This window comes from Lissotriton vulgaris, unplaced genomic scaffold (assembly GCF_964263255.1).
Source record: "Lissotriton vulgaris unplaced genomic scaffold, aLisVul1.2 SCAFFOLD_1627, whole genome shotgun sequence".
NCBI lineage: Eukaryota > Metazoa > Chordata > Amphibia > Caudata > Salamandridae > Lissotriton > Lissotriton vulgaris.
In genome coordinates this window covers 456,076-483,350 of record NW_028246708.1, presented here as the reverse complement: position 1 = coordinate 483,350, position 27,275 = coordinate 456,076, and the positions used below count along the sequence as shown (strand labels likewise).

The 27,275-nt window shown below is 48.2% G+C and overlaps 1 protein-coding gene across 1 annotated transcript in view; it reads right to left on the bottom strand.

Annotated features, from left to right (window-relative positions):
* The window catches only part of ATP11B (ATPase phospholipid transporting 11B (putative)), a 471,244-nt gene that overhangs the window by 83,734 nt on the left and 360,235 nt on the right, over positions 1–27,275 (bottom strand). Inside the window, exon 23 of the mRNA XM_086949489.1 lies at positions 25,825–25,884. Coding sequence (XP_086805615.1) covers positions 25,825–25,884 — 60 coding nt within the window. The remainder of the gene's footprint in view (positions 1–25,824; positions 25,885–27,275) is intronic.

Genomic DNA, 27,275 nt, shown 5'->3' with positions numbered 1-27,275 from the left:
ACCTGAACTCTCTTGTCCTGTCCGGGTAAAAGCTCACCGCCCTCTTAGGGTCCAAGCGGTGAAGTCTCTCCTCCCCCTTGGAAGGGGGAGGGGGAGGATAGAAGGAAGTAAGGGTAATAGACTGTCCTAGAAGGGAGTTACCACCTTAGGCAGAAAAGCAGCCCTGGTCCTGAGAACCATTCGTTCAGCATGAATGATCAAGAACGGGGGCTTTGAACTAAGAGCTTAAAGCTCACTTACCCTCCTTGCCGAGGTAATTGCAACCAGGAAGATCGTCTTAAAAAGACAAGAGTCTCATGGGACACTTGTGTAAAGGTTCAAAGGGTGAACCCATCAAAGGGGTTAAGACGAGATTTAAGGCACAATAAAGGGAGTAGGAGGGGATTTATTAGTGAGACCCGTAAGAAAACTTAGAACCACAGGAGATTGAACAATGATGGCTGATCCGGCAAGTAGAGAAATGCCGACAAAGCCGAAAGATAACCCTTAACTGTGGCAACAGCAAACCGTTGCTGAGCCAAAGAAAGAGCAAACTGCAGAATATCAGACAAACAAGCCTTCAAAGGGTCAACGGATTTCACCCCACACCAAATCACAAATTTAGACCATCTGTAAGAATATATTGACTTAGTGGAGTCACACCTGACCGAAAGAATGACATCTACCACATCGTGTGGGAGAGAAAAGGAATTCAGGTTGCCCCATCTCCAGGCATGAAGGTGTAAGGTCTGGAGGTGGGGGTGTAGAACCTGCCCCTCCATCTGGGAGAGGAGATCTTCCCTGTGAGGAAGACGGAGCGGCGGGCACACGGAGAGGTGGGGAAGATCTGTACACCACACCCTTCTTAGCCAATCCGGGGCGATCAATATGACTTGGGCCCGGTCTTGGCGAACCTTCCTCAGAACCAGAGAAATCAAGGGTATGGGAGGAAACGCGTAAAGGAGTCTTGAGGTCCCAACTCAACTGAAACGTGTCCCCCAAAGCTCCCTGCATCGGATATTGGAGACTGCAGAAAGACGGGCAGTGAGCATTCTCGCGAGTGGCAAACAGGTCCACCTGAGGAATTCCCCACGTCCGAAAGACGTAACGAACTACCTCCGGATGGAGCCTCCACTCGTGGTCGGCCGAAAACTGCCGACAGACTGTCTGCACGAACGTTCAGAACTCCGGCCAGATGATTTGCCATCAGACAAATCTTATGGTCCTGAACCCAGGACCAGAGACGCAGAGCCTCTCTGCAGAGACACTGCGACCCTACTCCTCCCGGTTTGTTGACATACCACATTGCGGTGGTGCTGTCCGTCAGGACTAGAACCGACCGACTGTGAAGGGAAGGGAGGAAGGCCTTGAGAGCCAAACGTATCGCCCGCAATACCAGAAGGTTGATGTGAAGCAACCTTTCCTCTAGAGGCCAAAGACCCTTGACCTCCAGATCCCCCAGGTGAGCACCACACCCTAGAGCGGATGCATCCGTTATCACTGTGGCCACCGATGGAGGCAGTTGAAAAGGCTTTCCTTGAGACAGATTGCCTTCCACTCCCCACCAAGTCAGATCCGCTGCAGTTTCTCTGGAGATCCTCACAGACTCCCTGAGATCTCCGTTGTGCTGATACCACTGCCTGCGGAGGCACCACTGGAGTGGCCTCATGTGCCATCGTGCATGGTTGACCAACAGGATGCAGGAAGCCATCAGACCGAGCAGGCGAAGGACCTTCAGGACTGGAATGACCGCTCCATTGTGAAATAAAGGAATCAACTCCTGTATGTCGCGAATCCTTTGAGGTGGTGGGAATGCACGACACACAGTTGTGTCCAGTACTGCACCTATGAACAGGTTGCGCTGGGAGGGCACCAGGTGAGATTTGGGTAGATTTATTGAAAAACCCAACCTGTGTAACAACTGAGTTGTGTCTTGCAGATGATGGAGCACTATCTCTGGAGATCCAGCTTTGATCAGCCAATCGTCCAGATACTGGAATACCTGTATCCCCGATCTTCTGAGATGCGCCGCCACCACAGCCATCACCTTGGTGAAAACTCGAGGCGCAGTAGTAAGACCAAACGGTAGGACCACAAACTGGTAGTGCTGTGAACCCACCGTAAAACAGAGATACTTCCTGTGCGACTGCAGGATTGGGATGTAAAAATATACATCCTGCAAGTCTATTGACACCATCCAGTCTTCTTCCATCAGCGCTCGAAGAGCCTGTGCAAGGGTGAGCATCTTGACCTTCTCCTGTTTCAGGTAAAGGTTCAAGATCCTGAGATCCAAGATTGGACGAAGCCTGCCATCCTTCTTGGGTATCAGGAAATTCCGGGAGTAGCATCCCTGACCCCTTTCCTGCTCTGGGACCAACTCTATCGCACCCTTTCTTAACAGAGTCTGGACTTACTCCTGCAGGAGTAACAGGTGTTCCTCCGTGCAAAAACCTTGGCAAGGAGGGTAATTTGGAGGGAATTTCCGAAAGAGAAGAGCATACCCATTTTCTACGAGATTGAGAACCCAAAGATCTGATATAACCGATTCCCAATTCCGTAGAAAATAGGTAAGCCGACCCCCTACAGGACCCACATGATCCTGAATGGCGGATCTAGGGCTACTTTTCTGTGGCTGGGGGGTTGGAATAGGTGGAGGAGGCCTGACGTCCTCGAGGACGAGCCCTTTGTTTACCCCTGTAGGACCTGTAAAAGGGGTTCTGTTGCTGCTGCGGTTGACCTTGCCGGTATGGGCGAAAGGAAGAAAGTCCAAAACCTCTGTACCTTTTGGTAGATGAACCCCTGGTCTGCAGCCCCAAGGATTTGGCAGTAGCCCTACTGTCCTTAAATCTCTCTAAGGCTGCGTCAGCTTTTTTTTTTTTTTCCAAAAAGTCCAACACCATCAAAAGGCAGATCCAATAGTGCGTCCTGAACGTCCGTCGAAAAGTCCGATGACTTCAGCCAGGCAGATCTCCTAGAGGCAACAGCGGTTCCCGTGATGCGAGCAACCGAATCCGCAGTGGCTAGCCCACTCTGGATCACCTGGCATGCAGCTGCCTGTGCGTCAGTCAACACTTCCTCAAAATCCTTTCTGTTGTCATTAGGAATTTTAGGAGCCAACAGACGCAGAGAATCCATAAGGGCATGAATGTATCTCCCCATAAGGCAAGTGGCATTAGTTGACTTCAAAGCCATACTTGCTGAAGAAAAGGACTTCTTAGCAGTCTGGTCCTGCTTCTTGGCATCCTTATCCCTAGGCACTTGAGGAAATGCGCCCACAGTCTTTTTAGAACAAGCTGCCTGTATAACAAGACTTTCTGGCGAAGGATGAGATGTTAAAAATTCAGGATCCCCAGGTGCAACTCTATACCGTCTTGCAACACTTTTAGAAACTGCAGGAGCAGTTAGAGGCTTGCTCCAAACCTCCATAATAGGCTCAGTTAAAGCCTCATTAAAAGGGAGCAACGGCTCAACCACAGAACTTGGGGAATGGAGAACCTCAGTCAGAAGATTAGATTTAAATTCGACTGTAGACAAGGTTAAATTCTAAAGTTCTGCAGCCTTCCTCATGACCATGTGGTATGGCCTAACATCCTTTGAAGGAGCATCAGACACAGATGGCAACTCCCATTCTGGAGAAAGCTCAAGACCACTAGCCTCAGCTAGATCTTCAAAACAATCAACTTGAAGCTCACCTTCCTCCATTACAGCCTCTGCCTCCCTATACCTTTGTTCTTCCAAGAGGCGTTGAGCATCCCTCCTAGATCTCTCCTTCAACAACAGCACTGTCTGATCCGTGAACGACTCAGACGGAGCCGGGCTCGACGTTGGGATCGAATCCGAAGGTCCAGGGCGCTGTTCACGAGGGCGACTCGGAGCAGGCGACGTCGGAATCGGCGTTGATGACCTCGGCGGAGCCGAGTACTGCCAAGGCGGCGTCGGAGCCGGCATGAAAGGCGAAAAGGGAGCCGGAGCATAGGAGTGGGGAACTCCTAAATTAAAAGCCAGAGGACCCATAGGACCCGAAGGTGCTCCAGAGGGGTACCATTGTCTGGAAAAGACACCATACATAGCATTTAAGAATGCCGAAGGGTCTTGACCCGGGGCAGGGAAAGGAGTGTGAGAACCCTCAGACTGACCCTTTTTAGGTTCCGGATTCGCCTCTTCTTCCACAGGAACAGAACCCTCATCCAACGGAATCTCTTCATCCTCCTGAGCCGGGGACGGGACCGGAGACGGATTCGGAACCGGAGTCGGTGAACGAGCTTGCGATTCCAAAGGTGAAGCCTCACCTTTCGTATTCAAGACCACCGGCGAAGGGGACACGAAATACTTCGCATGCTCCTTCTTAGGCGACTTCGGTCTCGAGTCCGAACTCTTACCGGAGTGATGTCGAGGACCATGTCTTCATTTCTTATGTTTTTTCTTCGACTTCGAAGCACGATCAGATGAAGACCTCGAAGGCGACGCCGCACGGGATCTTGATCGCGACCTCGACCTTTTCGAACGCGATCTCAAAGTCTTCTTTTCCTTACTTCCTGTCAACTTCGCCATAAGAAGCTTGGTCTCCCTCTCACAAAGTGCCTTCGGGCTCATTTTTCTACACGAAGGGCAGCCGTCTACATCATGGTCCGAACTCAGGCACCAGATACAATCCTCGTGCGGGTCCATGATGAACATCATTTTGCCGCACTCTCCACATCACTTGAACCCGGTCTTCCTAGTAGACATTGCTGGAGACACAAAGAAGCAAATAAATCAAGAAAATAGCAACAAAGTTACCAAACAGCTACAGAGATTCTCCGAAACCGTTGGCGTCGATGACGCGAAAAAAAAGGGAACTGATGTCATCACGCCGGCGTGGGCCTATTATGGTTGCGGTGAAGTTAGCGGAGTCGCGTGCGATGCCGTGCCTCTATGACGTCGACCACGCGAAGCTACAAAAAGTATTTACGAATGTTGCTGACGCAAGGGGGATATTCACAAGGTGAGGAGTCCACTGGAAGATGCATCTATCAGAATCTCTGCTTATAGTCAGTAAATAGAAACTGGAGATCGGAAACCAAAGACGCAGGTAGACAAACCATGGGAGGTTGAGGTGGATGGCTTGCTTCAGGATAATCTGCCTGATCCTCTGGTTCTTGGTCGTCATAGTCCGAGCTGTCTTGGTACTTGAGGTGAAGTTCAGACTGGCTGATCGCAGTTCTGAACATACTGCCATCATCAGAATCTTTTTCCTCTTCCAAGAGGTGAGTTGGAGGTAATGGTTGGACCCTACTAGGAGAAGTTCGGGCCTGTGTCAGCGTGCGTTTTGTGATCTTGAGGTGGACAAACGCACTTTGTATATTCTATTCTGTTGTCGTAGACGGGCCTGCCGACGGTGAAGCGCCGACGAGCACCATTACAGTTAACGTGGACAAAGCTCCCGTCGACGGAGCCGTCGTCGATAGTGTTGTCTTCATCGATGAAGTCCATGTCGGCAGCGTCATCGTTGTCGTCAACGGATCCCTCGTGAACGACGGGGTAGACGTCGACAGAACAGTCTTAGTCGATTTAGGCGTCGACGATGATTTCTTTATTTCAAACTTCTATGAGACAGACTTACCAGCCGTTGACAAAGTCGTTGTCGACAATCCTGAAGACGCGACAGAGGTTGAGACAGTAGTCTTCGACGAGGTTACACTCAAAGCTGAAGACTGAGATTTTCTCGTCCGCGAAGCCACCGTCGACGAGGCAGTCGTTGACGAGGTGGAACAAGGCTTCTTAAAGGTGTGTAGAACCTCCTGAGGAGAAATCTTTGCTGGTAAAGCCTTAGGATGTGCCTCTGAAGACTTTTTGTGCGTCTTTTTTATGAGGGGGCTGCGACGAAGGTCCTAGAGAAGCAACTTTGGGCCTTTTTTGAGAGGATTCTGAAGACTTGGAGGAGCTCTCACTCTCCTCAGAAGACAAGGCTTGGTCTTCGTCCTTAAGCCTCTGCAGCCAAATTAGGAGGCATCCCTCCCGTTCTTTAAGGGTCTTAGAAGAAAAGGTACGACATACCTTACAGTCCTTTGAGGAGTGATCGGGGTAAAGACAGTAGAGACAGTCTTTGTGTTGGTCATCCACATGAAGTCTCTTTTTACCACAGGAAGCACAGGGCCTAAAAAGGCCTTTTTTAGAAGTGTCTGCCATGAAGAATTTGAGAACTTCACACACAAGATGGAATTTTGAAGAAGAAATCACTGGAAAACCAGAAATAAGCAAAGCTAAGCAGAGCTCAGTGGAGACTCCCTTAGCACAAAGTGCGGTAGAAAATCTGAGGGGACTAGAGCTCCTTCCAGGAAGGTTCCAGAGGGCGGTGATAGCTGATTGGCTCTACTCCAAAGTTTGGTTCTTTTTACAAAAGGACATGGATATGTTACTAATGTGAGGCCCATGGCCTATTATAATGAGACATTACTTTATTTATGTACCAGGGACTCCCATCCCGACGACTGGGAATGATTCAGGCATGTGAATCTATGAAAGATACCCTAATACTGAAGAATGAATAATTCCCCAGACAAAAGGACCTTGGAAAAACATTCTCTGGAATTGTTAGAAAGTTTTTGGTTACAACGATTTATCCTGCTATAAAATGTTTACCACAGCAAAACCATTCACCACGGTAGTTTTATTATCCTCTCACTGCCTTCAGCTGTGGTCCTATTAGCACTGATATTCTTTTCTTTAAAAAGTGTTCAAATCTTAAATTGCAAATGCTACTTACCAGTATGCATCTGTTCTTGGCATGTAGGGCTGCTGACATTCATATCTGTGCGTAGTCCGCCACCTAGTGTTGGGTCCGGATGATTGCACATTGTTGTCCTGGAAGAGTCTTCGAAGTATCACGAGATAGGTGGCTCCTCCCCTGGACTACAGTGCGCATGGGCATCGCCTCCATCCCCAGATTGTTTTTAGCCATAGGCAGAGATGGAGTGAAGAAGTGAGTGATGACCATGCTATGAGCATATGTTTGTATATGAATACATACTGCAGCTGCTACAGGCGCCGGGGAGGAGGGTGGGCGATATGAATGTCAGCAGCCCTACATGCCAAGAACAGATGCATACTGGTAAGTAGCATTTGCAGTTCGAGGCATGTGGGCTGCTGAATTCATATCTGTGCATAGAATACATAGCAGTCCCTCCATTAGCGGCGGCCGCCCGTGCCAGCTGCAGCAGTCTGAAAAAGCGTTTTTAGAACAGCCTGACCAACAGCTGCCTGTTGTTTTGAATGCACGTCTACACAGTAGTGCTTAGTGAAAGTATGAGTGGTAGACCATGTGGCTGCTCTACAGATGTCTTCTAAGGGAATGTTACCTAAGAACGCCATAGAGGCCCCCAACTTCCTAGTGGAGTGGGCCCTCGGTGGTATAGTGAGAGTGCGCTTTGCTTTAGCGTAGCAGATCTGAATGCACTTTACTATCCATCTAGCTATTCCTGCTTTGGAGATTGCATTTCCCTTGTGTTGTGTGGCAAAAGCAACAAAAAGTTGTTTGGTTTTGCGGAAATCTTTTGTCCTGTCCACATAATACATCAAGGCCCTCTTCACATCAAGGGTGTGGAGCATCCGCTCCGCCAGCGTCTCTGGGTTTTGGAAGAACACCGGCAATTCAATAGTTTGGTTTATGTGAAACTGCGAGACCACTTTGGGTAAGAACTTAGGGTTAGTGCGGAGCACCACCCTGTTGGCATGTACCTGGAAGAAAGGTTCTTGGATGGTGAGCGCCTGCAGTTCGCTAACCCTCCGTAGCGATGTGATTGCTACCAAGAACGCCACCTTCCAGGTCAGAAACTGCAGCTCGCAAGAGTGTAGTGGCTCAAAGGGAGGACCCATCAGCCTTGTAAGAACCACATTGAGGTTCCATTCCGGAGCTGGTGGAGTCCTTGGTGGAATGACTCTTTTGAGTCCTTCCAGAAAAGCCTTGATAGCAGGGACCTTAAAGAGTGACAGGTGTTGCCTATTTTGGAGGTATGCTGCCATAGCCGACAGGTGAATGCGGATGGAAGAGTAAGCTAGATTACACCGATACAGGTGAAAGAGGTAACATATGATGTTTTGAATGGAAGCGTCTAGCGGGTCAATGCTGTGCTCCACGCAGTAGACGACAAACCTCTTCCATTTAGCCGCATAACAAGCTCTAGTAGTGGGCTTTCTCGCCTCCCGAATGATGTCCATGCAATCGGGAGGAAGATTGAGGTAGCCAAACTCTAGGACTTCAGGAGCCAGATCGCCAGGTTGAGCTGTTGCGGATCTGGGTGCTGAATGTCGCCATGGCTCTGCGTCAAAAGGCTGGGAGTGAGATGAAGCCTTTGATGCGGTACCACGGAGAGTTCCAGAAACGTGGTGTACCATGGTTGGCGAGCCCACGTTGGAGCAACCAGGATGAGCGTCATCGAGTGTTGCCTGAGCTTGCGTGCCACCAGCGGTATCAGAGGTGCTGGGGGAAAAGCGTACGCAAATCTGCCTGACCAGTTCATCCACATCGCATTGTCCTGTGATTGGGGGTGTGGGAACCTGGCGGCGAAGCTTTGGCATTTTGCGTTCTCCTTTGTGGCGAACAGGTCTATCTCTGGATGACCCCACCTTTGGAAGTACGGTTGGAGTACTGATGGATGTAACTCCCACTCGTGCATCTGATGGCTGTGTCTGCTGAGCAGATCCGCCATCTGGTTGTCCTTGCCTGGGAGATGTTCTGCCATGAGGAAGATGTTCCTCTGAATGGCCCACTTCCACATGCTCTGAGCCAGATGAGACAGCTGTGGAGAGTGTGTTCCCCCCTGCTTCTGGATGTAGTACATGGCCGTCATGTTGTCCGTCCGGATCAACACGACCTTGTTGCACAGATGTACTTTGAACGCCTTTAAGGCCATGAAGATTGCCATCAGTTCCAACACATTGATGTGCATCTTCCTTTGCTGAAGTGTCCATAGTCCCTGCACCGTGTAATGGAGTACATGCGCTCCCCATCCCTGGAGAGAGGCGTCCGTTGTCAGGATGATCTGTGGGACAGGCTCTTGGAATGGTCGGCCCTTGCAAAGGTTTTGTGGATTCCACCAATGCAGAGAGTTGTACGCCCGACCGCTCACCAACACTAGGTCTGTCAGTTGCCCATGAGCCTGAGTCCACTGACGTGCCAGGCACTCCTGAAGCGGACGCATATGTAGTCTCGCGTGCGGGACAATGGAGATGCAGGAGGCCATCATGCCTATCAACTGCATGAACACCCTCGCTGGAAGCGAGGCTTGTGGTCTGAATCGTTGGATCAGCGCTTGGATACTGGCGAGTCTCACTGAACTCGGCTGCGCAGTGGCTGCCAGAGTGTCGATTGTCGCGCCCAGATACTGTCGCACGTGGGCGGGCTGGAGATGGGACTTTGGGTAGTTCAGAGAGAATCCCAGATCGTGCAGGAGGTGAATGGTGCGTGACACGTGGTCTACGCACTGCTGTTCCGTCTTTGCCTGAATAAGCCAGTCGTCTAGGTATGGAAAGACATGGACGTGCTGGCGACGGAGATGCGCTGCTACAGTCGCTAGGCATTTGGTGAAAACTCTCGGTGCCGTGGTGACCCCGAACGGCAGGACTCTGAACTGGTAATGCTGGTCTAAGATCTTGAATCTGAGATACTTTCTGTGTGAAGGATGCAGGGGAATATGGAAATAGGCATCCTTCAGATCCAGCGTTGCTAGGAAGTCCCCCCGTTGAAGCAGTGGAAGCACCTGCTGCAATGTGAGCATATGGAAGTGCTCTGAGTTGATGTACCAGTTCAGGGGCCTGAGGTCCAGGATCGGCCTGAGTGATCCGTCCTTTTTGGGGATTAGAAAATACAGGGAGTAAACCCCTGTTCCCCGTTCTTGCAATGGAACGAGCTCTATCGCTCCTTTTTGCAGCATGACCAGTACTTCTTGCTGCAACAAGGTCAAGTGCTCGTCGGACATAGCACGGCTTCTTGGCGGTATGTCCGGTGGAATGGACGTAAGTTCTAGACAGTACCCGTACTGGATAAGAGACCTCACCCACCTGTCTGTGGTGATGGACCTACACGCCGGCAGGAACTGCTGGAGTCTCCCCCCCGACAGGTGTCGTGTGATCGGGGGGAAGTGACAAGACGTCACTGCTTGTTGGAGGTGGTGGACCTGGAGGCATTGTTTCCACGTCCCCTGCCTTTGATATTATTGCCTCTGTAGCCACCCCTGCCCTTGTTGTTGTTATACGAGGACTGGGTGTTACCCTTGTAGTATTGCGTGGACTGGGATGCCTGGCCTCTTGAGGTGCCTCTTGAATTGGAGCGGCGAAAGGAACCACCCCGGAACTGCTGACTTTGTAAAGCCCCCATAGACTTGGCGGTTTCGGTATCTTTCTTCATTTTTTCTAGGGAGGCATCCACCTCGGGGCCGAACAGATGGTCAGGATTGACTGTTTGACCCAGTATTGTGGTTGGTATGTCGGGTTTGAACCCAGAAATTCGAAGCCAGGCATGGCGTCTAAGTAACACGCTAGTATTGATAGCCCTGGAGGCAGTGTCTGCCACATCTAGGGCACATTTGATGGATGCATTTGTAATGAGTTTACCCTCCTGAATGAGCATCTCCCCCGCCTCCTTGTATTGGTCAGGCAAGTGTTGCAGGATGGCCTCTAATGTGTCATAATGGGCCCTATCATAACGTGCAAGCAGGGCTTGAGTGTTAGAGATCCTCCAGATGTTCGCTGCCTGTGCAGCAATGCGTTTGCCTGATGCCTCAAAGATTTTTGACTCTTTGTCTGGGGGAGGAGCATCACCAGTAGTCTGCGAATTCGCCCTCTTTCGAGCGTTGGACACCACCAGGGAGTCCAATGGCAAATGTCCCTTAATATACGTGGGATCCGTGGGCGCCGCCTTATACTTCCTGTCGAAGCGAGGATTGACCACCCGCGCCCGGGTGGGCTCCTTGAATACCTCCTGTGCATGCTTCAGCACCCCTTTGAGCATCGGTAGCGTCTTGACTTGCTTTTCGGCTACCGAGAAGGTGTCGACTAAGAAGTCCGCATCCACAGGGTCTGAGTGCAGTTCGACGTCATGGTTCGCTGCAGCTCTCTCTATTAATGCATTAAACGCCGCCGAGTCCTCTGTCGGGGACGTCTTCGCGGCGAAAAGTTGAGTGTCCTGGCCTGACTGCGGGTCGTCCGTGTCGCCTCCTGCTGTCCAGGGCACCTGCTCCTCTTCCGGATCCGAGTACGCAGGATAGTTGTACTCGTCGTCCTCCTCGTCCACATCAGGCACTGGGGAATGGGCCGGCGAGTGTTCCATGGCTTGTGGAGACAGAGGTTCCATCAGAGCCGAAGAGTCCGCAGAGTACCTTTTGTTCTTAAGTGGAATCCTAAAAGGTTCCAATGGCGGCTCCGACGTAATCTTTCGTTTGAGGAGCGACAATTTTCCGGTGTTGGCGTCGATGGTCACCTCACGACGTTCCTCCACCGCGAGCGGTTGGAGCCGAAGCTTCGACACCACCAAGGCAGCCTTCGGCGTCAATACTTCCTGAGAGTGTCCGCTCTGCTTAGGCGCGAAGGCCTTCGGCGTCGACTTGGGAGGAAGGGTAAAACGAATTGGCGTTTGTTCCTTGGCAGGCTTCGGCGTGGGCCTAGGCACTACAGTGTCCTGGCTGGGAACAACAGTGGACTGTTGGATCCGCTTTAAGGATTCCCCCACCTTCTTTGTAAGGGATGCCGAGGGCTGAACCGTCGCGAGCGACTCTTCGTCTCCGAGAGTCCGGTCGCCGGTAGGCCTCTTCTTCGGTGCCGACGCCCCCTGGCCTGGTGCACCATCAGCGTGACGCTTCTTCGAAGCCGTTTTCGGGTCCGCGACCCCTTTCGGTGCCGACGCAGCCGCGTCGGATGCCTTCACCTTCGGCGCCGACCCAGAGGGCTTCGGGTCGGCCATTTTGGCGCGGCTCTTGTGGTCGGCCATTTTGGCGTGGCTCTTCGAGTCGGCCATTTTGGGTTTCGTGGAAGTTGACGCCTCCAGAACCTTCTTCACCAACGCCACTTTCGGTTTCGGTTTCGCATCCGAGGGTGCGGGACCAGTTGGCCTCACTTTCGGTTTCTTGTTAGAAATGTCCGTGACCGGGCCCGGAGGCGGGGACGTAGGACTCATAGTAAGATCTTGGGTAAGGCCCGAAGGCGATCCCTCGACCTGGGCCGTATGACGGGGGGTAACCCCGGAGTCTGGTTGGGGATGCTCTTCCTCTGAGCTATCTCCCATCGTGGCACAAATCAGTTCGTCGTCCCCTACCTCACCGGAGACTTCGTCGCAGGCCTCCTCATCCGCGTCGTAGGTCTCTTCCTCGGACGCGGGGCCAGAGTCCGACTCTTGTACGTCGAACTCTTCCTCGACCGATTCCTGAAAGATGTCATCAGGTGGGGGCGCCGAAGCCGACAACTGTGCCTGGAGTCGATTAGCCCGGCGAATCTTCAAAGTTTTCTTAATCCTAAACTTTGAACACGCCATGCAGGTGTCTTCACGGTGATCCGGTGACAAGCATGTGTTGCACACGGGGTGCACGTCGAGGTGCGAATATTTTGAGTGACACAGCGGACACTTCTTGAATGGAGTCCGCTCCATAGCAAATGTGGTAGTGTAGGCCCGTCCGCGTCGAAGCACGTGGAAGGGCAGTAGGAGATCGGAGCTGAGAGTCAGTAAGAAAACCCGAACGTAACTATACCGACGCCCAGCCTAAAGACCTTTTGGTCTCAAGTAAAATCGAACAACTATCGGTTCCGAAGGAGGGAACCGAAAACACATCCGAACCCTATGGCGGAAAAAAACAATCTGGGGATGGAGGCGATGCCCATGCGCACTGTAGTCCAGGGGAGGAGCCACCTATCTCGTGATACTTCGAAGACTCTTCCAGGACAACAATGTGCAATCATCCGGACCCAACACTAGGTGGCGGACTATGCACAGATATGAATTCAGCAGCCCACATGCCTCGAACCCTAGTTTACCATGTCTTACAGGACCACTAAATGAGTAAAATGAACCAGTGCTCACTGCCGTACACTTTGCCAATTGGGGATTGAGGACCAATAACACTCTGTAATCAGAGACCTGTTCCCATGAGTACAATTGGAAAGGTTGCAACTGGATAATTCATTATTCTTTAGAAAAAGACATGAAATAAGGAATATAACTATTGTTTGATGTGGATGACCAACTTAAAAGTAGTAAGGCTCTCATTTTCCTACCATATTTTACACTATATTAACTCATGGAGTGTTTCCCCCGGTAATATTGTTCGATCCACTCTACTAATGTGGAAGGGTAACTTGCAAAAACTTACATACATGGGTTTATTATGGTCATTGTCCTCACTCTGACAGAATATGTAATATATTAATGTAATAATCGCACAGGCGCTGTTCAGGAAATACGGTGGATTAGACATACTAATTACCAAGTAATGCACACTGAATATAGAAAAATGAGCATGAACTAATGTGTCATGTGTTGATTATTTCCATTGTATGGTCGACTAATCACATCAAGTCATGATGAGATATTGATAAAATCAGTTATTCTTTTTATTTATATGTGTGTTGTGTCATGAATATTGTGCAATGGCTTTTTATGTCTACTTTGTGCATTCATTTTAAATCGGTACATATGCGTTTTGTAGCCCTTAAGAAGTCCTTTTGGATTAAACGCTAAGGCAAAAACAGAGAAGAAAATACATGTTTTAAATAAAAAAATCATGAATAAATAATCTATTTTATCAATCAAAAGATTCTGGGAGTCAGTGCATTATGTAGCTTAATCATGAATTCATACTGTCTCCAATACGAAAATGACTGATCTTGTGTGGGTGCTGAGTCGTATTATTTTCACAATGTTTAAACAGTTAAGTAAAAACAAAGTGCCCCTGACAGATGTAATCCCTCCTCCCCCACCAACAGTGAAGGTGTGATTCAAAATCACATAATGGAGCTCATTATTTAAAGAGATAATCATGAGATAGCAATGTATTGGATAATGCATTAGGAACCATCTTAATATTTTGCAGAAAACTCAAAACTTTCGATTGTTTATTGAGAACCCAAGATCTTTAAAATGCTGATTGACTCTTCAGAGTTTTTATTTTAGAGTTTTTCAACACATGTTCATCTGAAAATTGCCTAAATAGGGCTAACAATGGAAATCACCCCACATCAGGTGAGCATTCTCTATAAATGGAAGGTGCTGACCTGAGATTTCCCCTGGAGCCGACAGAATGTTATGGCTTTATTATCCCAGTCTTACGTAAACATTATCTGGGAGAATGGGGTTGAGAGAGTGATGCTAAACCAGCTGGAATGCTGAGCATGAACCATATGTTACTGTAATGATTTCTGGACATAGAGATTGGAGTACTGTTCTTGTTTTTTCTTTCTAGTACCTTATCTAGCCATTTACCCATTGAGTACTTCAAACAAAGGGCCAATCTGTAACTAAGGCCTGATCTTCGGGATGGAACCAATAAATCCTAGTCAACACTAGGTTTCATAGGAAACCAGCAAAACATTAGGAATCAGCTACGAATAACTGTCCCTTAAGTTTTATTTGATGTCAATGTCTTTCTTCAAACATTAATTTCTACCTGATTTGCTCATCTCTGGGAAGTAAAACTAATAATGATAATATTGACTGAAATGTCAGCTGTGTTAGATTTCATGTGATAGTAAGAGAGCCAGAAACTGTCACATTTTCTCTAGGGTGACAACTTAATTCATTAGGTCCATAGTGGTTTGTTTGCATACTGTAAAATAAACACTATTTGAAAAGAGGTACTTAAGTCTTCTCACCTGATGTTTCAAAACAGCCACTCTAGTTGGGAGCTACAATTAGTTAGAGATCTCCCAGTAAGTGCATCATATCATATCATTAGAACAGTGAATGGTTGCTGCTCTTAATATATATATTGAAGGCTTCACCTGTACTTTGGATGCCACCGGCAGAAATCTAGAACGTGTAACAAGTTGGTAGATCTTCCATCGCATTCACACTCTAAAGCTATGACAAGGCTCCATCAACTCTTTTGCTCATTGTAGTCCAGTAAAGTGACCGTCCAGGATTAAGACTCTTTTTTTTCCTCTATGGTGTTAAGAGTGCATGTGTAAAGCTCTATGTAGCATGTCAAGGCCAAGATTTATTTGTACAGGTGGTGATCAACTTTCCTATTATCTTACCAATTTGATTGCCTCATTTCATATTTAATTTTCAAGAATACTTTTATTTTCTGGAGACTTTGGTTACTTTTACCTGAAAGTCAGAGGGATTCCAGATGATACAAGTCTGCTCTTGTATTTCTGATAATTGTTTTGTATGGATTGGTTGCACATGTTTGTATTGCAACATTCATCAATGGAATTACTTTTTATCACCATACTTAGTTTAGCTGCATAACTTAGTGCCTTATTTTTTGTATTCACCACCTCTGATAAGATACAAGTTTATCGTAGTTTGATGGAAGTTGTAGCAATCTCCCAAAGAACTGCTTGTGCAGGATTTCTACCACCTCTAGTTTTTTTTGCAGCCCTCAAATGTCTGCCCCATATATAAATAACGTTTCAGATTTTGTCAGCAATATCATTATTATTTGCAGTGACATCTTAAAATCATAATTCTGTAAATCTAGCCACCCCTTTGGCTACCTGATGATTTCTTTAGTGTGTACTACAACTTGCCTAAGGGTCAAACAAAAGACACCGATTACTTTTTCATGTAATGCCACAAAAGACCTCGAAGGAGGGAATTACAGAACAGTTTAGAACACTGAAAACATCATTAAAGAAATATTCACAGTTCTAGATAAGAGGTCACTGAACTGTTTTCTGGCATTGATACTTTTAGGATGAGCGGTAGCTTGTGGCACAAGTCTCTCAGCCCATGCTTTGCAGTGGTCTTTCAGTACAGACATCCCAAGTATTGTTGCCTCTGTGTAATGGCTATTTATAGACAGGGGGACCCGAATAACCCAAAGGCATCTGGGATTAAAGCAACTTAAACAAAAGCAATGCCGATGGTAAACGTTTTTTGAAAAATATAACTTAATTATAGAAAAGACACCACTAATTGTCCTTTCCTAACCTAGAATCATGGTCATAAAGAAATAATTGTTTTAGACACTCGTGATCGTCCACACCAAGTACCCACTAGGTTTATTATAGATCTTGCTTTAGAGTTTTTTCACTTGCTCGATAAATGAAGTTAGCTATTCTCACAGTTAGACAATAAATATTTGTACATACAGGAGGTGGATACACGGTGGGCCGAAGTAAATTTCCCCCACAAGTGCTTCGAGAGCTGTAAAGAGTCCTCTTTTTTATAAGAGATGTTGACCTAAGGTACATGGTCAGTATATAAGAGGGCCCTTGATGAGGAACCGGTCACGTTTGGGTGATAAGGGCTATAATGGTGTGTAGTGATTTTGAGTTAATACAATTTCTTGGACCTCTAGTTGTTTAATATATTCCGGTCACTTTGAGTGTTAGACTTAATTTGTTATGTGCTGCCAATTACCTCGAGGGAATCAGTTTGCACTGAATTGTTTTTATGAGTTTTAGTCCTCTCTTTTGAGTGGTGTGCGTTCACATGGTAATAGAATTAATGACTGAGAATACACTAAAAGTCAATTTACATTTTAACCTATAGGATTTAATTGGTTGAATTGCCCCCAAGTCCTGAAGAGACCTGAACTAAGAAAAAGGCTGAAACGCGTCGACTGCATATATAGAGGCATCAACATAAGAAAATTGAGATACAATATACGACATTATATGAATAAGGAGCTCAATATAATTTGGAGGGAGAAAGGAATTGACCCCTTGAAGCTCTTATATACTTTTTGTTGATGACCGGATATAGGGAATGTTGTAACATAATTATAAGTCAACGTCCTTCTATTGAAATAGTTGTGGGATGTTTAGACCAGCAAATTGGTTACTTTTGAATTGCCGTTTGTTTGTATTGTATAAATTGTGTATATCTGTGTTTGTATATATATGTGTTGGCAAAAATAAGTGTTACTAAAAAGAAAAAAATAAGCTTAAAGTAAGGTCCGTAAGCCACCACTGCAGTTGTCTCGCAGTGCCCTCTGAGATCAGGACATGATCGGACAGGTTGCCCTGATGCTGGGCCCACTGAAACTTCAGGTCCCACTGCAGAGCCCGCATCCGCCACCTGGCGTGACGCACCAGAAGGATGCAGGAGGCCATCAGTCCCAGAAGCCGCAGCGTCAACCTGACCGAGACCCGGGATAACGGCTGGAAGACGGGAACCAGAGCCTGAATATCCCGAACCCGCTGCTCGGGTGGGTAAACCCGAAACTGCGCCGAGTCGAGAACCGCTCCGATGAAGAGGAGCTTCTGAGAGGGACACAGGTGTGACTTCGGCACATTGATGGAGAACCCCAGCAAGTGCAGGAGGTCGGCCGTAGTCTGGAGGTGGCCGACGACTGTCTGGGGCGAGCCCGCCTTCAACAACCAGTCGTCGAGGTAGGGGAAGACCGATACCCCCTGCCTGCGCAGATGGGCTGCGACCACCGCCATCACCTTCGTGAACACCCGTGGGGCGCTGGTAAGGCCGAAGGGGAGCACGGTAAACTGAAAGTGCTCTTGGCCTACCGTGAACCGCAGGTAACGCCGGTGGGCCGGCAGGACGGGGATGTGGAAATAGGCGTCCTGCAAGTCCAACGCTACCATCCAGTCTCCTGGGTCCAGGGCAGCCAGGACCTGAGCCAAAGTGAGCATCTTGAACTTCTCCGTCCGGAGGAAGCCGTTGACGTTCCGCAGATCCAAGATAGGGCGTAGGCCCCCTTTGCCCTTCTTGGGTACCAGAAAGTAGTGGGAGTAACAACCACGTCCTACTTCTGGCCCAGGAATGCGCTCGACGGCCCTCTTGGCCAAGAGGGCCGAAACCTCCTCTTTCAGAAGTTGCAAGTGATCCCCCGACACACGGTGGTATTGAGGTGGCATGGATGGAGGGGATGACTCGAAGGGGAGGGAGAAGCCCCTTCGGACAATTTGCAGCACCCACCTGTCCGAAGTGACTGTATGCCAGTGGGAGAGGTGATGGCGAACCCTGCCTCCCACAGGCGTCACATGGGCCTGAAAACTCGGACTAGGAAGGTTTTGAGGCAGGGGCTGCTGAGGGAGGTGTGGACTGGCCTCGCCGCTGGCCCCGACCACCGCCACGGCGGTTCCCACGTCCGCCACCGCGTTGTTGTACATTCTGCGGCGCGTGGCTGACGGTACGTGGTGGGGCGCCCCTTCCGTGGCCACGAAAGGAGCGAAAGGCACCCGATTGCTGGCGTGGGGCCGTAAGGCCCAAGGACTTGGCCGTGGCCCTGGAGTCCTTGAAACGTTCCAGCGCATGGTCTGCCTTGTCGCCGAAGAGGCGACGGCCATCAAACGGCATGTCCAGGAGGGTGGCCTGGACATCGGCCGAGAAGTTGGCGGACCTCAACCAGGCGTGGCGTCGAACCGCCACCGTCGTTGCCATCGCCCTGCCCAGTGAGTCCGTAGTATCCAGCCCACACCGGATAGAAAAGCGTGCTGCATCTCGGCCGTCCGCTAGGGCTTGGCTGAGTTTAGCCTGGACCTCCTCCGGGCATATTGGCAGCACCTCCGCAACCGTGTCCCACAGGGTGTGGGTGTAGCGGCCCAAGAGACAGGCGGTGTTCACAGACCGCAGCCCTAAGCTCACAGACGAGAAAACCTTCTTCCCGAACTGTTCATATCTCTTGGATTCCCTGTCGGGCGGGGCCGACGGGAATGCGGTTTGGGAGTTTGAGGCCTGGATGACCAGACTCTCGGGGGTGGGATGGGTGGACAAAAAGCATGGGTCGCCCGGTGCCGGGCGGTAGCGTCTGGCCACGTTCCTGTCCACAGGGGGGCCTGTGGCGGGCTTGGACCAAGTGCCCAGAAGAACGTCACACAAGGCCTCATTGAACGGCAGGAGGGGCTCCGCGGAGCCTGACTGCTGTTTGAGGACCTCGGTGAGGAGATTAGTCCTCACGGCCGCGACAGGGAGCTGAAGGTTTAAGGCCTTAGCTGCCTTCGTCAACACTACGCTGTAAGCAGAACCCGCCTCCGAAGCCACAGTCGGGGGCGACGTAAATCCAGTGTCTGGCGAGGTGTCAATACCACTGGCCTCCCCAAGCTCATATGTCCAGTCCTGCTGCGACTGGCAATCACGTGCCAGAGGGTCCTCGGACCCCTCCCATTGCTCCTCGTCACCTGGCTCCTGGAGACCAGGATTAACAGCCAGGGCCTCCTCGTGGAGATAAAAGTCTCCAAAGGCCGACTGAATCGGCGCCCAGCGGCGCCCTTCCGACTCCTGAGTAGGACCGTAGGAAACATTGGGGGCGGCAACCACATCGGCTGCCGGGGACGACACCTGAAGGGACGGCACCGGCGAGGTCGTAAGGTCGACCGGCGAGGTCCCGGATCCGGAGCCGGATCCAGCGAGGTCGTGCGGCGCCGGGACCGAAGTCGCCAGCGGCGCCGGGGCCGAAGCACCCGACGTCGTCGGGGCTGAAGCGCCCGACCCGGAAGGACCTCCAGACGGAACCGATCGGCCCGAAGGCGCCACGGGAACCGACTGAGGAGGGAGGGCCCTCATGGCCATGAGGTACCTCTCGACCTCCTCCTGCGACGCGCCGTGCCCAGGGACCCGAAGGTGTGGGGCAGGCGGCGACGCTTGCGACTCCCGCGGAGCCGCGTGGGCGGTGTCGCCCGAGTCCCCGGCCGCATCGTGCGAGCGTCGGGGCGGGTCGGAGGATCGATGGTGTCGCTCCGACCTCTCATGCCTCTTACCTGAGGACTTGGAACCAGACGATCGGTGTCCACTCCCGGAACGTCGATGACTCCGACCTCGCGACCTGTCCCTCGACCTCCCGTGGGACCGGGACCGGGACCTGGAGCGGCGCGGGGCCGACTGCCTCAGCTCGAGATGCTTGCGGGACCGCTCCCGCCTAGCCTTCGACGTCAGGGCCCGGCAATCGGAGCAGGATCGATCGTCGTGGTCGAGGCCTAACCACTTCAGGCACCGGCGATGGGGATCCGTGACCGACATGAGTCGGCCGCACTTCGAACAAGGCTTGAACCCGGGCATCCCTGGCACCGATAGTCGAGATAGTCGACTAAAGAGAAGATCAAAAGGATCAAAAATTTTCAGTCAAAAAGTGACTGGGGGTAGACCTTTTTCCGGATCTGCGCTAGCTGGCGCGGAAAAAAGAAGAACTGACGTCAGCGCGCATGGGCGCTGTCTAAGTACTCCGACGACGTCATCCCGGCGCTCACGACGACGGACGCGGAGCCGCAGACGACGCCTACCGGCACGCAGGGGTATTGCTACGCAAAAGTTTCCGGATCCAGTCTGACGCCTGGGGATATTCTAAGGTAAGGAATCTATCACTAACGTGTCTCTTTCAGATCACACTAGCAGGACAGGATTGCATCTGTCACATTTGCGCTGCCCAGTTGTTATGCCCTGGCCCCAGCATAGACAATCCTAAAAGCTGTGCCCATATGCCCCATCTGAGTGATTCTTGAATATACTGCAGGAGTCTGGCAATGTGAAAAAAATAAGCAATTAACGATGTAACAAGGGAGAAAAAGTATGAAAAGCACAACAACCAATTAAAAAACACAAGATTGCATTTATTTCTAAGTACACATATTCATATTAAAAACATTTAATACAAAAACATAAAAATCTAGTAATTCTATAAACAAAGCAGCAATACACTAATAATGTGCTTATAACATAGTATCACAAAAAGTCATAAAACAGTGGCAAACAATATTAATCATCGACGCGCGTTTCGGCGTTTTTACGAGAACGCCTTCCTCAGGAGCCACAATAAAATCAAAGAGAACACAAGATGAGTGTTCACTGCTTATTCCTTATATGGAATAAGCAGTGAACACTCATCTTGTTTATAGAATTAATGTTTTTGTATTAAATGTTTTTAATATGAATATGTGTACTTAGAAATAAATGCAATCTTGTGTTTTTTAATTGGTTGTTGTGCTTTTCATACTTTTTCTCCCTTGTTACATCGTTAATTGCTTATTTTTTTCACATTGTTTATTTCCCTGTATTACAAATTCAGTTTCTTAACAGGGGGTCCTTGTTGTTTACATTATTGTATATTCAAGAATCTACTGCAGGATTCAAAGATCCCACAGTCTATAAAAGCTGCACAGGAGCCCGTGCCCAGGTGCTAATGAAAAAAACTCTACTTTTGATCTTCTCTTCACAGGAGTTCCTGTGCTTTGGCTCAACTCTTCACCCATGTTCCGAGCTCTCCAGTCGATATTATGGTCATGTCAGATGATGAGAAAATGTTCTTGGGAGCTTTTGTTTTGTGGTGTTTCTTCAACTTCCTTCTGCAGCATCACCTCTAAGACTTTGCAAACATGCTTGGAATTATTTGACCACTCCCGACGCGGTCTTCAGAGGTCTCAGGTTAGTGCTAGCTATGGATAGTTAGACAGCACTTGTTTGGGTAGTGGTACTCCTGTTTGGCCCTTGTAACTGTTCCCTGCATCTATGTACTGGGATCCTGCCACACCCTCAAGGTTGTGCTGTTACAACCATCTTTTGGGCCTCTGCAGTATTGTATACAGATTCTCTGTGAACCTTTGTTTCTGATCCGTGTTTCAAGTTGTGGAGCATTAACGAGTGCTACAGGACAGCACAACAAGACCAGTCTCACGACGATTATTTTGACTCTAGCAATATAAAGTCACTGGGCCACTGATATGCTGAATGTTAACCACAGAGCATCGTTCACTAGGGTAATTATTGTGTCAGTTTAAAAGGCTGCAGAATGTTACTATTCATGCTAAATCCATGGAAATGGATAAACTGTGTGAATTTTAAGTTACGAGAGCTGAAAGCAAAAATAGACTGTTGTGTTTGATAGAAAAAAGCTATCACTAGTGAGAGACTGCAGAAATGTCAAGAGAACCTCCGTCTTATGTGGCAAACATTGTGACTACATAACAATGTGCCCCATTCACTATACCTATCCATGGTACCCAATTTTCGGTGTCAGCACTGAGCACAACTTTGGACATGTTCAGCATGGCCAATGAGGATGGACAATGGTGGGTTTTACCAGAATTTAACACACTGACAGAGGTTAGTGGTGAAATGAGACAATGAACATCATTAGGTGATCATTAAATTACACAGGTGAGTTTAATGCGTAGATTTGTAACCTGTACTGTAAGTCTTCTGTATCATGGTTTAGATCATCCCTTTCCAAACACTGAAAGAATGAAAATGCAAAACGACCAAGAGAATCTTATTAATCCTCTTCCTTAAGATGGGAAAACTTGTCCAGTTTTGAGATCATTGCTATTATTTCTCCATGTACCAAGGTTGTTGGTTTTAAAACTTTGACAACTGCTACAAACATATACCACAAGACAATACAGGCTGTTAATGCCAGCAGCAGTATTTTTCTTGAGGAAAGTGATTTGTACAAATAAGGAAAATTCATCTATATTTAGAAGAGAAGTAAAAGGCACTCACCTAAGAATGCTCCTAATCACTCAAAAGAAGTATAACAAAGTTCCTAAATGGTGCCAGTTGATATAAAATGAGAGTATTCTTTTTTAAGTTCAAGAAAATTTTATTTGATAATGACAAGAGAAAATCCAGGTGTCAAAACAAAATACATTAGAATATTAACTTAAAGACTATGAGCAGAATAAAACAATCATACATATGCAGATATTGTGAGAGGGTAAATCTGGGTACTAGATAAAAGAGAAAGGAAAAGGTAAAGGGAAAGTATGTTAAGCAGTAAACATGAGAAGCATAAAAACATTCGAAAGGAATAAGAAAGTGATACAACGAAGATAAAGCGGAATGCATCGAGCAATTAAGAAGGTTTGAGGACTTCCTGTTGTGAAGGTGGAGGGTGAAACGAGCGTTTAGTACATGAGTCCAAATAAACCGTAACAGGTATCCATAAGTCCATGCGTTTTGTAGCCATACATGCCGGAAAAACATAAGCAGTGTCAAGTCTATGATTATGGCAGACATTGAACCACCACGCCTTGAAGGAAATATTGGAGAAATCTTTCCAATTGACCGTTATTTGTTGGAAGGCGGCGGCTAGTAGTAAGTCGACAATCTGAGGTTTTAGATCAACGTTATCCCAGCAAGGGGAAAGGCTGCCCATGAAAACGTGTGTGTGAGAGAAAGGGATACAAGTGTGGAAAATCAAATTAATTTGAGCCCAAACCTGTAACCAAAAACTACGGACATGAGTGCACAAAAATAACATGTGAAATAAAGTAGCTTGTGGCGATGGACAGGACCAGCATGTGTGGGGAGTGTTAGGAAAGCGTTTGTGGAGATCATAGGGTGTGAAGAGAAGTCTATTGTAAATAAAAAACAAAGTCTGTGTACGGGTTGCTGCTCTCGAGGATTTACGAATCTTGGTCCAAATTTTGTCCCAAAAGGAAACTGACCAGGATACAGACAAGTCGTGCTCCCAGCATTCCTCCACTTTGGATTTAGGTCTGGGAGACTCGCCGGTGTGGAGGTACTTGTAGATAGCAGCAGCTTTTGGTGTAGTGCGTAAAAAGGAGTGAAGTGAGGAAGGGAGAGTGGATGAAGCAGGGGGAGGGCAGAGCTGAGAGAGGCAATTATATTTTGTTAGGACTGTATCCTTAAGCACTTGATAGTTGCGAGCAAAGGAGGTAGGTAAGTTGTAAAGGGAACGAAGAGTATCGAAAGGTAAGAAAGAGGAGTGAGAAAAGAGTTGGGAAATCCACCGCAAACCTCTGTTATGCCATGTTTTCCAAAAGAAGGGTCTGTTGCGAATGAGTAAGGAAGTGTTATGCCAAATGGGGGAGGAAAGAAAGTCAGCAATGGTTGTGGGAGGAGAATGAGAAGAAGATAGGAGCAATTTAGCAGTACATTTATGAATAGGAGTAGAGATGGAAACGGGTTTACGAGAGAAGGAAAGATATTCGGCAAAGGAAAAGGGGGAAAGAAGAAGACGTTCAAATTTAGTCCATAGAGGACAGGGGGCGCTAGGGTCCTGTAACCAAAAAGAGGCTTGTCGCAGTTGGAATGCTTTATGGTAAGCAGGAAAGTCGGGAAAGTTAACCCCACCTTCTGATTTAGGACGGATCAGACGGATTAGAGACATTCGGGGTTTCTTTTTATTCCAAAGAAAGGACGTTAGAGTAGAATTAATCTTTTTGAAAAATTTAGAAGGGATGGGGACTGGAATGTTAGAGAGAGTATATAGGACAATGGAAGACAGCATCATTTTAATGGTGTCAAGGCGACCCCACCAGGATAAATAAAGAGGGTGCCATTTAGATGTGAGATCCGCCAATTTTTTGATGCATTTATATTGACTATAAAATATTTGCGAAATCTCTTGCGTCTCATCTCGATCTTCTTCTCCCAGATCTTTTGGGTGAGGAACAGTCGGGCTTTGTTAAAGGTCGCTTCATTACTGATAACACTAGACTCCTCTTTAATATTCTCTCTAAATCTCGCCTTTTACCCCATCCCCTCGCGGCCATTGCCCTGGATGCTGAAAAAGCGTTTGATAGGGTTGAATGGGCCTATCTTTTTCATACCCTCCGTTGGTTTGGCTTTGGTCCTGTTTTCATATCTCTAATTTCACTACTTTATTCTAACCCGCGTGCAGCGGTTTGTGCCAATGGTCAAATATCCTCTTTTTTTTATTTGAAAAGAGGCGTTCGTCAAGGATGCCCCTTATCTCCCTTTCTCTTTAATTTGGCCTTAGAACCTTTCCTTTCCAAACTCCGTCAAAACCCCTCCATTCAAGGTTTCCAACTATCAGACTCCCACATCAAATTAGCCGCATACGCAGATGACATCCTTCTCTTTGTTTCCAACCCACTGTTTCAATTCCCGCCTTCCTCACTGAAGTCCGCGCCTATTCCCAAATATCTGGCTATAAACTTAACAACGATAAATGTGAGATCCTTCCCTTAACTAAATTTACATTTAAACCTGATTTTGCCGCCTCTAACTTTACATGGAAGCCCTCTAATATTAAATACCTTGGGCTGCACATCACCCCCACCATCCCAGATACTATTTCCCTTTGTATGTCAAAATGAGAGTATTCTAAATAGTGAGAAAAACTCACTATGAACTTGAAAAAAGCCTGTCTCTTCAAATACCCTGCTATTGATAATTGGAAAAAAGCTAATCAAAATAGAATTTGTGGAGAATGACGATTTATTATAGAATTTTCCTGTATGAGGTGCACTTGGAAGTTAAGTCCTACATAGTGTTGAAAGACTACAAAATATTTTACTACTAACACGTCCCAGAATCCTAGGCCAATGCTCATGAATTCTCTAACCAAATGTCTACATAGATACAATCTAATGCTGGAGAAAAATGCATTACTTACTTTGTAATGCAGGCAACACTTGAACCACACATTCATTAGCATTCACATGGTGCAGCATCCATAATAAGTTCAACTTTTCTAGGCAGCTCAAAATTCTAAAACTGTAGTTGTGGCTGGAGAGCACTGTTAATACAGGCCGGGCCATAGATATATGAATTAAAGTCATGAAGAAAGAATGCATATGTTTCAGTAGCAGTGGGGCTTCTGCTTGCACAAATCAGTAATGCAATATAGAATTAGGCACCAAGAGATGGAAGTGAAAGAAAGGAAAATTGAACAGAATCATTTCATTGATGCAATAAAACAGTTTTATGAGGTGTAAAAATGATTATAGCTAATAGCCTAAGCATCACAGACAACACATGCAATAAAAAAGTGAACTTACTTGTTGTGAAAACAAACAAAGGAACTGGTACAAAAACTGTGGTGTAATAAAGCACACATTCTGGAAAAAACCAAACAAAAACAAGTTAAAGTCTTAAAAAAGAAATGCTTGTATAGCAATATGTTACAGAGATTAGTTAAGATATCAGTGAAACTGTCCTCAAGAGCTAAAGTAAAACATTTGAGAAACCACATTCATTAAAGGTTGCTTTCTCTATATAAATATCATTTCTACCCAAAGGCCAAGCAAAGTAACATGCAGAGAACATTACCTACCTTTGGTATAAAAGCACTCTGGATACACTATGATTTTGCAGATTCAAGAGCTTTTGAATGATCCTCAAATTCAAGAATAGAGCTGAGTTTTAGTATCTACAATGAGTGCCAAGTGGTGCAATAGCAGAGCCTCGAACGAAAGTGAAGCATGAGCCCTATAAGTATGTGGTCTTGTGCCCATGCTGTTATTGTCACCACAGACAATATCCTAAATGACGCGCTTTTGGGGGTCAGCCAATGTAAAATATCCTCCCACCTGGAGGGATGAGGTGAGGTAAAAGGTTTGAAGGATAATAGACTGTTGTAGGCGGAAAGGTGGTCTCCGCCTTCAGTAGCAAAGCTGATTTTGATCTGAGGACCATTTTGTCAGGGAAGGAGCATATGTAAGGCAATAAGTAATTACAGCTCCTTGACACACATCTCTCTAAAACAGTTCAACACATGGGGCGTGGCCAAGATGGCGGGCTGAGAGGTCGCACTCGCCGAGAGCTCCCGGACCCCTGAATTCCTGCACCGCTCGTAACCGCTGATTCCCCCCCCGGATCACGCGGCGAATGAGCCTGGTGCCCCCGGTAGAGGTGTGGAGCGACTGCTGAGCCTGGTTTGCGCCGTCGGGGGTGCGATTCTGACCGGTAAAGCCTGGGTCGAGGCCCGCTGAATGGCCTGTGTGTGAGCCGGAAGCCGCGAGTCTCCCGACCCTCGGAGCTTGACGGAGCACTCTGCCTCCTGTGTGTGAAGCCCGCAGCAGTGCGTGTACTGTCGGAGTGGGAGTCGGCAGCGGCTTCGCGAGCGGAACGGAGTTGCCCAACGGCGGTGGTACGGAGCGGAGTTGAGCGGAGGTGAAGGGCGGAGGCGGAGCCGGCATTGTCTTGCTACGCCGGCCCGCGGCTTGAGGGGGCTTGTATTGAGAGGCCGCTCCGGCCAGCTGTCGGTGGTGGAACAGTGGAACTGGGCTTCTGGAGCAGATCTCCTCCTGGAATTGCGGGCCCCGGCGACCATCGCACCACGAGTTTGCCCACCGGCCGGATTTCTAGATCCCGGACCAGGGACGGAGAAGGGACCTCCATCTTGATATCGCAGGGCGGCCATTTTGTGAACTCCGGCCTGGCAGCTCGGTCTTCCTAGTGCTCTTTGTGTGGCGCTACCCCCGGCTGGTGTATAGCCGCGCCGGTACGG